At 48.4% G+C, this 15,421-nt stretch overlaps 1 protein-coding gene across 3 annotated transcripts in view; it reads left to right on the forward strand.

Moving 5' to 3' along the window:
* The first annotated feature begins 4,824 nt into the window (after positions 1 to 4,824).
* The window catches only part of CRTC2 (CREB regulated transcription coactivator 2), a 44,444-nt gene continuing 33,847 nt past the window's right edge, over positions 4,825 to 15,421 (forward strand). For all 3 annotated transcript variants that reach the window (XM_054994979.1, XM_054994988.1, XM_054994997.1), the window contains exon 1: positions 4,825 to 5,064. In XM_054994979.1, the coding sequence (XP_054850954.1) occupies positions 4,831 to 5,064 (234 nt within the window). In that variant the 5' untranslated portion in view covers positions 4,825 to 4,830. The remainder of the gene's footprint in view (positions 5,065 to 15,421) is intronic.

Below are 15,421 nucleotides of genomic sequence, written 5' to 3' on the forward strand. Positions count from 1 at the left end.
AACTTCAGCATTTACCAAGGTTTAGTGGAATAAATGTATACAAAGTAAATCATGAACTCTTTGAGATAATTTTAAGGCGACTGAATTTCATGGGTGTTCCAAGCTGGTACGGTTTGGCTCTGCAGTGGCTTCTCCCCCCCTTCTCATGTTTTATCCTAACCCTGTGAGGTAGGTTGGCTTCAGAGACGTAAACCTGAATCCAGATCTCTGAGCTCTTAACTTCTTCGTTCTCTGAACCTTGCCGGCTCTTCTTCCCCCATGTGCCCTGGACGTTTTGCCAGGGGGGCTGCTGTAGTCAGATACATGCCGTTCTTACGCGCATCTCCCCCCAAGGCAGATGTTCTTCTCTTGCTGTCCCTAGCTTTGGGCTGCTGCTCATGCAGATATTATTCCCTTCATGCCCACAGCCATTCAATTTCCAGCTTCCCATGCACAAATCCCCCTCTTTAATCTCTTAATGCCGTTTGCGAAACCTCAGCTTTTAAGCTGTTTCTCGTTTTCTTTTGAAGTTCTGCCTGGGTGGTGAAGACAGCGGCTCAAGGCCAGAGAAGTCTGGCAAGAAATGTTCTTGCTTCCTCAAGTCTGGCACGAGCAGGACACCGTCTGCCCCCACCCCCGTTTTCCAGCAGAAAAATCCGTGGACCTGCCCCCCAGCTTAAGCTGACTGTGGCTTTCTTCTTCCTAAATTTGGCAAATGGAGAGGTACTTAAGAAGCACAAAACCAAGGGCCACACCATCGAGAGAACTGTAGATTTAATCAAGCTCAGAGGTGAGACTCGTCCATGAACAGCATCTTAGAAAAGTATGCCGCAAAATGTCTCTGTTGCAAAATTTCCGTGGCAGAAGAGGTTTTAAATCACGTCGATTAAACTACATTTACCTTCTCCGTGCCAGCTGCAGACATGACAGCTTCTGGCCGTTTTCAGAGTTGCTGCTCGAGCGTTTGGTAGCGTAGCCAGGCCGTAAGTGGTGGGCATGGGACAGGCCCTCGTCTCCCAAAGTGGGTTGCTTGCAGCTGGCTCTCTTTCTTGTCTCTTCAGGCCTTCGCACGCAGTTTCTTTACACGAGTTTTCACACCTACTGCTATGCAGTCAAGGGCTTTCCATAAGAAAGCTGGAGACTACCTCCTCTAGTCATTTAGGAACGTAACGGTTTGCTTAAAGGTCCTGATCCAATCTCCAGATGGGCTAGAAACCCATTCACAGTAGCTGGATGGCAAATGTCTAACCAGATCTTCAAAAGTAAAACGCCAGGTGAAGTGACAGAATCCTGGGGTGGGGGAATAATGGAGGGCAGAAGTGTTCTTGCCCCTCCCATGGCTGGCAAATCCAGAATAAATGACGCACAAGAGCATTATGAATTAATGCAAAATAAGGGGGGTTTGGAAAGATTTAATACGTACTCATGGCAGCGTTCGGCAGATCCAGGTGCAAACTTTCAATTCTCCCCTGACTTTTCCATGCATTGGAATATGTCACAAAACTCCTGCACTGACACTATTGGATGTGAGGGGAGGGAACGTTCAACTGACCAGTCGTTTTCATCTTGCCCTTCTTCCACGGAGCTTGGTGATGCACATTGTACTCTGTTTTGGCCTCACGCCAACCCTGTGACAGAGAGAGGCTTGGTCGAGGGGGATGGCTGACCCAAAGTCACCCTGTTAACTTCATATGCGAGTAGGAATTTGTATCCACCTCTTGATCTTACTCAGACACTCTTAACTCAGAGGACCCCCACCATGGCAACACACCACGTATTTTTAGAAAGTGGCTGGGGCTTTTGCCCTGCAGGACTTCTGGTCGGCCACCGGAGATCTGGTTGGTTGTACAGATTTTTATAAAGCAGTTTTGATGGCAGGTGCTACCACAGCACAAGGATCTCCGAGGAGTGCCTGAAGGTAAGCTGTGTGTAAGCAAAAGAAAAAAAATACTTTAAAAGCAAGACGTCTATTTTAAAAGGCATCCTCTTAAGCAGAGCTTATGCTTGAAATGTTGATGTTTTAGGATTATTAATAGTAACATTCAATTTATATACCCACCAGGGCAACTTAACACCCACTCAGAGCAGTTTACAAAGTGTGTCATTATTATCCTCACAACAATCACCCTGGGAGGTGGGTGGGGCTGAGAGAGCTCTGAAAGAGCTGTGACTGACCCAAGGTCGCCCAGCTGGCTTCAAGCAGAGGAGTGGAGAATCAAACCTGGCTCTCCAGATTAGAGTCCTGCCGCTCTTTAACCACTACTCCCTGGCATTCTGTTGTTGGCCCCACCTCCTGTGGCAGGCATTTTGGGGCCAACCCTGTGTCAGAATTCCAAAGGTGCCCACAGGCTCCAAAAAGCTGGAAACTCCTTCTCTAGCCAGTGTGATGTAGTTGTTAAGAGTGTCGGCCTAGGATCTGGGAGACCCAGGGTTCAAATCCCAACTCTGCCATCAAAGTTTGTTGGGTGACATTGGGCAAGTCACATACACTTGACCTAACCTACCTCACAAGGTGGTTGTGAGGATAAAATGGAGAAGAGGAAAATGACGTAAGTCACTTTGGGTCCCATTGTGGAAAAAGGCAGGGAATAAATGAATAAAAAATAACCAGTACTGCATATTACCGGAGGGGTTCTTGAACTAAGCAGGGACAACCAGTGTGATGAGCCTGTGAGGAAGAACACAGACCTGACAGAGGTTAAACCCACTGATTTCTGCCGTCTCCAAAGTTAGAAAAACTACTTGTTATGCTTTACATATTTTTTGTTCGCAAGGCTTTCCCCAGTTCTGTAACCCTATTCCTTTTGCATTGTTTACTGGAGGTCTTTGCTGTCTGATTGAATTACTTTTCATATTTTGTAATCTGGCTTGAGTCTCGATAAGAAAGGTGGGCTATAATTGAATAATAATATCCAAAATAAACAGGAGTTTGGGGGCACTGTAGACACTAATTAAATATACTGCCTGTATGGCTACCATTCTAGAATGATTACAGTAATGTCCAAAGCAGGTTTTACTATGTTGAAAAGTAGGGTATAAAAAATTATTAGCAAGTGGAAGCTTTCACAGCAAAGCCCTCTGTGATGTGATCTCTTTCAACATTATTATATTCCTGTCATTTTTGACACTTTATAATTTAAACTAGTAACACTTCAAAAGACCCTATGCGTGATTCTTAACACTGCTTATTTATTTATTTATGTCATTTATAGTCCACCTTTCTCACCGAGACTCTAGGCGGATTAAACAGTGTGAGATTAGAACAGTCAATTTCAAGGACATTTCCGTTAACAATTTCCATAGGGTAAATAGATACAATTTCACAAAGACACATAGCACAGCATTCAGGAATCCAATACAACTTATTTATTTAATTAATTTATTTATAGTCCGCCTTTCTCACTGAGACTCAAGGCGGATTACAGAGTGTGAGATTAGTACAGTCAATTTCAAGGACATTTCCAAAAACAATGGACATTTTAACCATGTGACCATCAGCGATACTATTCTCAAATTTAGTCCCCCCGCCAATTCTTCTTAATATTGGCATACCTATACTTAAAAAAAAAAAGCTAAAAAAAATTATGATGATGCAGAGATTTTCCACCTCCAGGTTAGAAGTTCTAAGCAAGGAACAACTTAAAGAGAAAATAACTTTGAACATGTGCAGAGACATTCTGACTCTACAGAATAACCACAACAGTTTATTTGTATATTGGTCTTCTGGAAAAATTACTGCTCACTCAGAGCAGTAAATAAAGTCAGTGTTGTTAACCCTATAATACAGATGGGGAGCTGGGGTTGAAAGGAGTGGCTTACCTAAGGCCACCTGTTGAGTTCATGGCAGTAGTGAGATTTGAACCAGCCAACTAGGGTGGGCCACAAAATCATAAAATCACAATTTTAAAAGATATACAATAAATTATAGTTTAAAATAATAATACAATAAAATATCACTCAGGGTAGGCACAACAGACCTCATTAGACAGTGGAGTAGAACAAACCAGGCAAGGGACCAGCAAGTTAGTTCGCCAGTTCCTCAACCAGTCTCATAGACCTGGTGGAACTTAACTGCTATGCTACTTATTATTCAACTATTATTAATAATAATTAGTAGTAATATATTCTTTCCAATAATTATTGATAATTATCATTTTGCTAATATATATAATACACTTTAATTTTACGAAGATTTTATTGTTATTTATAATTAATGTTAATAATTTACACCCAACTTCCCCAAAATATTTTATTTTATTGCACTTATAGTACAATTACTGTTACGTGCTGCCTATAGGAAAAGCACTCTGCGCATGGGCAGAGGCGTGCCTGCCCTACAGCCTCATGCACGCACGAATCACAATATGACATAATTGTTTCGGTATTGTTAATTTAAATTTTATCCCTCCCGGGGATGGGCCGAGCCCTGCCTCCAGTTTCCATCCCCTCCGGCTACGGCCGCTCCCACCAAATTAAAGCATGCGCCACTTTCCAGCAGCGGAAACTCCCGAGCCCGAGTTTGGGTGGGGCGAGACGCGCGGTGCATCGTGGGGACTGTAGTCTCCCGACCCTTTCCGAATCCTCTCCCGCGCTCCGAGCGCACTACGTTTCCCGGCGTGCCTTTCGCCGCCACCTCCTCTGGCGCGCGAGGCACGCCGGGAGCGGTAGTCCTCGCTCGTGTTTTGGCGCCGCTGGGGGCGCCGTGCGGCCGTGAGGTAAACAAACTCGCTTTCCCGTGGTGCTACGCGCGGGGCGCCGTGTTGTGGAAAGCGAGCGAGAGGCGAAGGCCGCGACCCGGCTGGGGGCGGGGGACGGAACAGGGCGGGTGTGAGGCGGAGGCGGCGGACCAAGATGGCGGCGTCTGGCTCGGGGGCCGCGGCGGGAGCCGGGCCGAGCTCCTCCTCGTCGTCCGCGGGCGGAGGCGGCGGCGCGGCCGGGGGGCCCTCCTCGGCCGTGGCCGCCGCCGCAGCTGCCGCCGCCTCCAACCCGCGCAAGTTCAGCGAGAAGATCGCGCTGCAGAAGCAGCGGCAGGCCGAGGAGACGGCGGCCTTCGAGGAGGTGATGATGGAGCTGGGCACCACCCGGGTAAGGCGACCGGGGGGGGGAACCTTGGAACAGGGGCGCTCGCTGGGGGGCCCACTTCCGGTGGGTGGACGGTTGAGGGGGCAGCAACATCCGGCGGGGGTGTGGGGAGGGCGATGGAACGGAGCGGGGGCGGGGGAGCCAATGGGAAGCGGCCTTTATTGGGGGGCGGCTGGTGATTGGCTGGGCTGCGTGAGTCCCCTGGAATAGGGGAAGCGGTGCCCTGTGGGGAGAGGGAGGGTCGTTCCAGCGTTGGCAGCTCTCAAGCAGAGGCGCCCCAAAGGGAAATGGCAACCCCAGATGGCTGAAATTAATTTTTTTGCAAATTTGGAACCGTCAGCCCCCTCTTTCCCCAGGGGTTAATGGGGACGTTGGGTTCTTCTCTCACTACAGATGCTTCTTTTCGGCTTTTCACACCCCAACTCTTATCAGGTTAATTGCAGTATTATGATACCTTACATTCCTTAACTTACATCCTTGTCTTAAATACTCCTCCCACCTTCTGCCTGGACAAAATTCTGTATACTTTGGAATGTAGGAAGGGAGCTTTGATTCTCAAAAGCAGCTTCGACTCTCGAAAGCTCATATCCTGGAAATCTGGTTTGTCTTTAAGGTGCTCCTGGACCCGAATCTTGGTTGGGAAGGGGATCAGTATGGGGGATGTATTTGAGGAGAGTGTTCATTAGCCCTGATCTGGATAGCCCAGTCAAGACTGATCTTGTAAGATCTTGGAAGCTAAGCAGTGTCAGCCTTGGTTAGTATTTGGATGAGAGACTTCCAAAGAAGACCAGGGTTGTGGAGGCAGGCGATGGCAAACCACCTTTGTTAGACTCTTGCCTCGCAAATCCCAACAGGAGTTGCCATGGCAATCTCCATGACCGTCAGGGGTAGTTAAATCAGTAGGGGAGGGGTCCAGGGAGGGGGGTTGCTTCATGTCGAATTTTGCAGCACTCGAGAGTTCCCTTAAGTGAAAGAGATTACTGTGGAAGGTGAGGGGGGGAGTGTTGTGTTGAATGGAAGAGGGTCTCTCAAGAGGACAGGCAGATTATGGTGAAGGGGGGCGGATCAAGAGGAGAATTTGAGGGTGGACGGGGTCCTTGGAAGGACATTTGGGGCAGGCAGAAGGTGCAGCAGTTGTGGAAGGGATTCAGGAGCGAGCATTTTGATTTGCGTGTTTATCTCTGCTCCTTTAAAATGTGCTTGTGCTTTCTGGAATAATTGGGGGTGGTGGTGTTCCCTTAAGAGGAACTGGGTGGCGGGGGAATATTTGAAGGAAGGATTTGAGGTGAGTGGCAGAGGGTGTCTCTGGAGAAAGAAGGGGGGTGTATTGGTGAGGGGGATAGCTTTGAGTAATTGGGGAGATTAGGGAAGGGGGTGATATGAGGAGGGTCTTGGGCGTGGCACACAGTCAGTTAATGGGCAGGGGGGTCTCTAGCGGAAGAGCAGTGTTGCTGTGGGAGTATAAATGCTATACCTGATGGAAATGCAGAAAGTTGTCGCCTACTGAGCCCCTGCTCTCTCCATCCGTATATCATTGGCTTGGACGGGCTGAAGTGACTCATCATGGTTTCAGGTAGAAGACTTTCATATCTTCTTCTAATTTTTATCAGAAGGTTCAGGGGATTGAACCCGGGACCTCATGCATGCAAGGCAAGAGTCCCACAACTGAGCTGCTGCCCCTCTCTGATGTGATAATAGGCAAGGTTCTCTGTCAAGGTGAGGAAAGCCAGTGTGGGAGTATTCTTAGAGCAAAGTCAAGGATCCAGAGGGTGTAGTGGTTCAGTGAGCTAATGGGAGTGGGTGGAACGTATTTGATGGGGGCAGATTCAGAGGGCGGAGGGGGAATTAAATTCAGGCTGGGTGTGTTAGACCTAGAGAATTAATTTGGGGTTAGTGGGGAAATACTTCAAGTGGGATTTGGGCCTGATGAGATAACCAGGGTACGTCTTGTTATAGAGAGCCAGCGTTGTGGTTTGAGTGTTGGGCTAAGATCTTGGAGAGCCAGGTTCAGATCCCTGCTCTTGCCATGGAAGCTTACTGGGTGACCGTAGGCCCGCCACTCTCAACCCAGCCTACCTCATAGGGTTGTTGTGAGGATGAAATGGAGGCAAAGAGAACAAGGTGAGCTGCTTTGGATCTCCATTGGGGAGAAAGACAGGGTATAAATGAATTGAGTAAAGTGGAGGTATCTAAAGAGGGCTAGATTTTTTTTTGTATTGGGGTGCCAGTGAGCTAATGGGGGGGTACGGTGTAGTACAAGGATTTGGGGACAGGAGTTGAGAGAATAGGAGGAGGATTTGGGAAGCTGGGTAGGGGGGAGGTGCAGGGCTAGAGAATGAGTGGGACCCCCTGGGGTGAGGAAGAAGGGACAGTGGCAAGCAGCCTAACTGGGAACCTGCCATGGGGCACTGGCGAAGTAGAGGGCAAACCAAACTGGGAGTGCTGTGACAGTACAGAAGCAAAAGATTTGGCTTCTGCCGCTTGAAAGGGCTGATCCGAAGCTGCTTGCCCCTGCTAGGAGGGCAAGGGGGGCAATTGTGGCGCCAGCATGTGTAGATGCATCGGTTGGGCACTGGCACAGAATTTAGCTTGTGCGGGGATGGCACGCGGGTGAACCTCGGAGGCAAAAGCAAAGTCTCACAGGACACGAAGTCAGATCATTGGGCCGTTAAGATCAGTTTTGTCTACTCTGACCGGCAGCGACTCTCCTAGTTCTTGGGAGTAGAGGTCTTTCACGTCACCTTTTGCCTGATCCTTTTTAAACTGGAGATGCTGGAGATTGAGACTGGACCCTTCTCCATGCCAGCCACGGTCCCTTCCTAGTCAAGGCCCATAGATCTGTGGTGCCTGGGCAGATCATGAGAGGGAGGGCAGGAAGGGTCACGTCAGTGCTTCGTTCTCATGGTCGCTTCTTACACGCCCAGGGTAATGCCGATTGCCACTTTGGGGTCAGGGAGTAATTTTCCCCAGGCCAGCTTGGCTAGGGATCCTGATGGCATCCTGCCATTTTCTGGGCATGGAGTAAGGGTAACTGGGGCGGGGGGGGGGGTATTTGTGAATTTCCTGCATTGTGCAGGGGGCTGGACTAGATGGAGGTGCCTTCCAACCTTATGATTCTACTCGGAGAACCTCCTCGTCTCTGCTGGGTTGATCTGGGTTGTTCACCACCTGGGCTGGCTGGGAAAGGGCTTGGGTTCACCCAGAGCTGCTGGTGCCGTGGTCTTGAGCTTCTTCCATACCCTTCTGTGGGGCTGTTCTTGTCCCTGGGTGGAAGAAGCGGACGCTGAGCTGCTTTCCCAGGGTAAGTAACTCGTCTTGTTCAATGCACCGAGTTTTCCGCCGGAAGCAACTGTCAAGTTATAGGGCTCTGAAATGTGGCAGACCTCTGAGAAGATGTAATGGAGTAGGAAATATTATTTTAGCAGTCAGCGTTTGCCGAGCCCAGTAAAAACCTGTCTTGAAAGATTCCGGGGACATGCTCCTTTAAAGTCCTTCTTCCTCTGACTTTTGGATATTCTCCTGGGTCACTGGATGTCGGGCAAGCTCCCCCCCCCCTCAAGCAGCTCTAGAAGTAGTTGGAACTGCCTCCCATGGGAAGCAGGGGGAAGCTTGTTCCTCTGAGATGGGTTAAAATTAGAGTGAGCAGAGTATGGGAAAATGTCCACCAGAAGCTTGGCCCGGTCAGAGGGGTTCGAAGAGGGGTGCCGTTATTTTGGGGAGTGGAATTGACTTGGGCAGACGGGGTTGGTTTGGGCCGAGGTTGCTGCTGTGTGTGACTGCACCGAGAACCCGACCTGGAGTGTACATTCCCTGGACTGCAGGCGTGCTGAAATAAAGCAGAGGGCTGAATCCTCCAGCGCAGCGTTCAGAAGATACTGCTTTGTTGGCTTCAGGCAAAAGGCCTTGTGTTTCTGCCAGTCCTGGCCAATCCAGACGCTCCGTATTGTCTGCCAATCACAGAGGCTACAGATGTGCCCACTTCCTCTTCCTTCTGTTTGAAGAGGGTTCTGCGACCTGAGGGCAAGATGTTTTGGGTTCATCGCACCGGTAGCATCAAAGCAGAGTCACCTTTTCCTGCCAACCCTGGGTCAGTACGGAAGGGGGAAATGAAAATTCTTAAGGGCTAGCACCAGGGTTTCGGACATCCAGGTAACCACTGGCTCTCTCCACCCCAGTCCTGAAGATCTACAAATGGTTCTTCTATAACAGCCCGCTTGAAACCTGGAGTCAAGTCCGGAGCTCCCCATCTTTTTCTTCGAGAGACAGTAGAGCATCATCCACCCAAATCCATCAGAGGTTTGGTGACATCACCAAACCATTATACCAACCACTCTTCCTTCATCGCAAGCCTGTTTGCATGCTTAACAACCCACACACTTCACACTCAGACAAGAGACAAAAAGCTCCTGTGCTTTCCAGGCCTGGAAGCAAAGACTCAAGAACGGATGTGGGCCGTCGAGCTAATGATGAAAATAACTCACATAGCATTTTCACAATTCGAGAAGGTTTGGGGTATGCCGTGTGGTACAGCTGTCACAAGCGGCGGGTGGGAAAAGGGGAGCGGGGTCTTAGGGAAGTCGGAAGAGGCTTGGATGGCTTCAGCACGGCCTGTCGAGCTGCCGTTTGAGGAACCAGTGTGTAAATGAAGATGAAGGAGAGGTCAGTGAAGGCAGACGGTAGCCCTGAGGGATTCGAACTCCAGCCTTTTAAGTAAGGCTTGCCGAGAAGTCCCCCCCAAAAGTTATCCTGTAATAACTTGAACTTCCTAGTCTGCCTAGACATACAAAATCAGTGGCCTGAAAGGAGCCCCCGTTTGAGATTTCAAACTGCTTGGTCTCCACAAGCGATCAGTAAGCATCTGCTTGCAAGCCTACCCAGATCTCCGGGTTCCTCTAGCCAAAGTTCAGAAAAATTGGCCCTGGTGCCTCGAAATTTGATGCTCTCCAACAAGAATTGGTGGTGTTGATTCAGATCTGCGTGTTGCACCTAAAAAGTTCGTGCCGGGACTAGTGTGGCGTAGTGCTCAGAATGTCCAGACTTGGGTCCGGGGGACCTGGGTTGCTCTGCCGTGGAAGCCTGCTCGGTGACCTTAGACCAGTCGTGCACATTCGGCCGCTTTAGTTGTCCGTTGGGGAGAAAGCTGCAGTGTAAGGCACTTTGCTTTGGCATTGGAGAGAATAAGTAAATAAATCTGAAATCGGTTCCTGGGCCTGCTTTTTTTTACATCTTCTGCGTCTTGTGCAATTACGGTACAGAGTTGCCTCACTTTTAAACAATACTCAAGGTTTCCTTTTGGCATCCGAATTCTCTGCCCGCGTCGAGGTTTCGGAAGATGGAATGTTACTGTATTTGCTTGTCTCCCCGTGCTGTGATTTTTTTTTTTAAAAAAAACGATCTGAAGAAACTTGTCTGTGTCTCCCTGTGCTGTGCGGCAAACTCTTGGTTAATTTTCAGCCGATGGAGGGGTGTCGGGTGTCTGGGCCTTGCTAATTCCATGCCCTGAGGGGCCAGGCCCAAGCTTAGCCCCAACCAGTCCTTCCAGAAAAGTTTGATTCCCCGGCCAGATAAAGAAGAGGCAGAGATCAGTCCTCCGGGCTGTAAAAGTGCTGGCTGCCTTCAGAGCTGCTTGGAGCTGCCAGAGGAAACCGGCCCTGTGCAAGAATGAGAATTATCTAGTACTTCTGGGCTGTCTTTTCTTTTTTAAATTTTTTTATTAAAGTATTTATATATAACAATGAAACATTTATAGTTTTCCAACAATACAAAATACCAACTCTCTCTTAATACAGAGATAACATGTTTATAAGAGAGTTCTGTCTTTTACAAAAACGTAAAATATACAAAAACGTAAAACATGGGCTGTCTTTTCAAGGCTGCGCTGAGACCCAGCATTCAGCCAAGAAACCTCAGGTTCAAATTACAACTCCGCTTAGGCCTTAATGGGTGAGAGGCCGAGGGTATCATTCTTTATTTTTTGTTATCTGCCTCGAGGCTGTGGGAGAAAGACGGGTGATGAACAGTTTTTTCCATGGAGGGATTTGTGGCATGCATGCGATTGGAGTCGGGGGGGGGGGGACTGCAGAGGCAGGTTACCCCGTGCCAGCTCTTTCCGAGAGGCATGCATGTGATACTCCTTGTGAAACGTACTCCTAGATGAGAATAATGCTTGGATAACGGCCCATTTTTCAGCTCTCTTGCTGGGGCACGGGTGGGTGGGAGGCGAAGGACATTGCCCTGTTTTCCACCATCCCCGCCGCGTTGAGATCCTGTCAGATTTCAATCTGCCTCAGATGGTCTTCTCTCTAGGACTCGGGCTTCTTTGTCCGCTCTTTCATGGGTGAAAGCAACACTTGTCCTCTGCCGAGGACTTGTTTTGCCCTGAGCGCTGTGATTGTAGCTTGGCTGCTGTAAAATGTGGGGAGCCATTTCCAGCTAGAATGGTTATGTCTCAGTGCTGCAAGAGGGGCCGCTGTGTAATGCTTTCCTCCCATTTTTGAACATCGCCAAGTTCACAAACGAAGCGGGAAATAATACAACTTCCTGGTGAGCTCTGGATGCAGGCGGACAGCTTGCCGATTTCATTTCGGGTTAGAGATACAGGCTGTCCATGATTATCTATTACTTACTTCATTTCTATCCCACCTTTTCCCCCCAACGGATACCCCGAACTGCGTACATTCTTCTCCTCTCCCCCATTTGTTCGTCACAACGACAGTCCTGTGAGGCAGTTCAGGCTGAGTGTGTTGACTGGCCCAAGGTCCACCCAGCAAGCTTCCATGACAGAGCAGGGGTTTTGAACCTAAGACTCCCAAGTGCTCTAACCACTGTACCACACAGGCTCTGGAAGCTCCAGAATAGGAAATGCTTCTCACTGCTGTTTCCCCGATGACGTTGGTGAAGCTCTGCTTAGAAACGGGCCGTTGCTTGCTTGAGAAAATAAGAGTTGGCCGACTAGACCAGCCCAAGATCCATCTGGTCCAATATTCTGTTTCCAACCGTGACCAGCCTAAAGTCTCACAAGCGGCGCAGGGAAAGGGCGTAGTTAACCCCTTTGTCTGGTTTTCAGGGATATACTGCTCCTGCACGTGGAGGTGCCATTCATTTCACAGCTTTCTGGGTCCGATCAAAGGTCCGTCTAGTCCACAGTCTTACTTGCAGTAACGGCCAGCAGACTCCTGCAGGAAGCCCAGCCAACTGGGCACAAAGGCAACAGCTCTTCTTTTGTTTCTTCCCAGCATCTGAAGATACGCTGCCTTGGGATAGGGAGGTTCTATTTAGCCATTACTGCAAATAGGACATTGGTTTTGTATGCTTTTATCTGATCCCATTCTTAAAACCTAGCAGCCAGGACGTCCTGTGGCTGTGACTTATAAGGATGTTTCTTGCCTGAAGCTTAAGTTGCCGTTCCTTGAAAGGGAAAGCACGCATCTTTTCTGGCATCTTTTCTCTCCCCTTAACGCTGTGTGTTTACTCTAAATTATGCAAATAAAAGCACATTTGCATGTGGTTCTTTGCTTTGCATAGTTTCTTCTGCCGCTGGAGGACTTGGGATTCTCTTGACCTGCTGTGTGGTGGCGAAAGCTTTGGGGAATGCAGGAAGGGGGAGTTGTAGGCTGGAGGAGTGGTCAGATAACCAGTTAGATACCCAGAGTGATAAGGCTGAGGCAGGGAGGCTGGGTTTATGGGTGAGAGAGAACTTCTAGAGTCCTAAATAGCCTTTTATCATTTAATGCGGCCTTGTCACTGTCTGGATGAGTCACAACTTCTTTTGCCTCCCCCTTGCCTCTCCGGCTGGTCAGGTTCCACAAAGCTGTGCGTGCCACGGAGTCAATGCTGTGGCCACATGTGTGATTTTTTTCCTTAAGACCCTGGTTTAAATCTCACTCCTGCCTAGGAGTATCTTAGGTCAGCTGCTCTTTCCTCAAATTTTCGCCTCAGTTACGGTGCTAAACAGTTGCCACATACCTTACCGGGCTGTTTTTACTGCCGCTCCTGTGTAGGAAGTAAAAAAAACGCCCCCATCTCTGGTTGATCAGGACTAGGTTATTTGGTAAAGTTTCTTCATTTCCCCACCTCCCACGAAGAAAATTGGGCTATGAATTGCTCAGACTTGTGCGTGTGGGCAGGCCGAGTTGCTTTTTGTGTGTGGGGTTGCTAATGTCGGCAAACTCATTTGCACTTGCAAAGTGTTGTTATGACTTCCCCAGAAGTCTCTGTGCCGAGAGCAGCCAAAGTGTGCAGACCTTCCATAAGTCAGAGCCTCGACATGTCACGGCAGGGCCTCCATCCCGGCCTCCTCAGAAGCCGCCATTCCCAGCCTTTTATTTTCACCAGAAAGAGCTGGTGAAACGGTGCAAACTCCAAGGTTACGTTTTGTCTCCCCGAAGTAGTGCTTTGGGAAGGCCTGCTCTGGCGGGAAAGATTCCTTCTAAAATCCAGATGAGTTTTAACAAGATGGCTGCAATTATACCACGGAGCCTCTGCCAGTCAGAGGAAAAAATACTGACTTTGGTGAACCGATAATCTGATTTGGTATAAGGTGGCTTCATGTGTGTTCATCGTGTGACATACCTGTGTTAGAGCCGGCATAGGAGGTGGAGTTAAAATCTGAAAGGACCTGGTTTGAATTTTGCATAAACTTACTGGGTAGCCCGTCAGCCTTAGTTCTCCATCTGCAAAATGGGTGTAATGCTGGCACTTAAGGGGAAGCATGTGGTGCCCTGTGAACACTGAAAGTTGATATTTTGATGAATTTGCCTTATATTGAGCTGGTCCATCAAATTCAGTATCATCTACTTAGGCCGGCAGCCGCTGCTGTCTCGCACCCTTCCTAAGACCCTGAGTCTGCGACTTCCCCATGCAGATCTCTGAGTCCTTGGCCCTCCACCCCAAATACCGTTTCTTAGCTGCCACTGGGTGCTAGTGTGGTGTAGTGTCTAGGGAGCTGTTCTAGGCTCTGGGTGACCTAGGTTCGATTCCCCGCTTTGCTATGGAAGCTTGCTGGCAACCTTGGGCCTGTTACACACTCTTGGCCTAGCCTACCTCGCAAGATTGATGTGAGAGAAAGCTGGACGAGAGGAGAACGATGAAAGCCACTTTGGGTCTCCGCTGGGGAGAAAGGCAGGGTAGAAATGAAGTAAACTTAAAATAAAATTTCTGTCGCTTCAGATTATGAGCCCACCTTGTTTGGGACTATTTGCTCTGATTGTCCTTTTCAGGGACTCAGACCGGGAACAGTCTTCTTTTCAAGCTATCATTTTAACGAGATGCCAGGGGCTAGAAAATGTATCACATGCTTGAATCTTCATAACAGAGCTAACCCCAAAAGCATGGAGAGTAATGCACACGATGAAGGGAGTTCTCATTCAATTTTCAGCAATCCTACCAGTAATAAAGAAGGATTCATTTATTAGTTCTAGTAAACCATTGACCCAAACCTTTATACTGCACAAAAGCAGCGTTTCCAAACGAGGATTTATCTTTCCATCCTTCCAAGGGAAAGATTCTTCTCAACTGGGAGATTGTTCTTTGGCTTATTTATTCTTGATGGTTCGTAAGTAACAGTTGTGGTGCACAATTTTCACATTTTTTTGTTGCAGTGTATGGAATAATAAGAATGGGTGAGATTTTTTGATATTGATAAATGTCAGTTTACATTGAATTCCTCGAGGCTTCGTGTGTTTCAAGAATTTTTGTTTTGCTGTGGAGATTTGGCCCGCTTCCATGTGGTTTATTAGATGTGAGGAATAGCTGGATTCCTGTCAGTTTTGTATGGTAGTGTTGTTAAGAATGAGTGGTGAATTGATGCCGTCATACGTGTTACAGGTCTTCAGTCTAGTTGTGTCAGAGTTGTCTCTAGGTCAAAGTTTCTTGCCGACTAAAGAGGAAGAAGACTGAGGCTATGTTCAGAAGTAACAAGCCAGTCGCCATTTGGTCACGCCTAGGAGAAGTTCAGCATTTGGAGGCTTGTGCATTCCCTCCGCCTTGTCGTCATGCGGTACACCAAGACCGAGGACCTGTTGGTGGAGGAAGTCTTCGATCGGACCGCAGTTTGTCAAGTTTAGGTGCTTTAACAAGCCGCAGTTGTTCCTCCCAAGTGGGATTTAAAGCCATGGTTTAGTTCTGTCTTGTAGTCAAGAAGTGGACCACTGTTTGTTTCAAGCCCCTGGATTTGGGGTGGGACACCAAACGGTGTTTGGGTGGGGGATTTGCTGATTTAGGAAGTCTTCAATTGCAGCATAGAAGCTGAAGGGGGGAGAGCAAATGAAGGCATGCGCTTGACAATGTTCATCTCATTCAGCTCATGAACAACTTGCGGTTTGTTTGAGATACCTAATGCAATCATAACTTTTTTGTAAAG

The sequence above is a fragment of the Eublepharis macularius genome, chromosome 1 (assembly GCF_028583425.1).
Source record: "Eublepharis macularius isolate TG4126 chromosome 1, MPM_Emac_v1.0, whole genome shotgun sequence".
Lineage (NCBI taxonomy): Eukaryota > Metazoa > Chordata > Lepidosauria > Squamata > Eublepharidae > Eublepharis > Eublepharis macularius.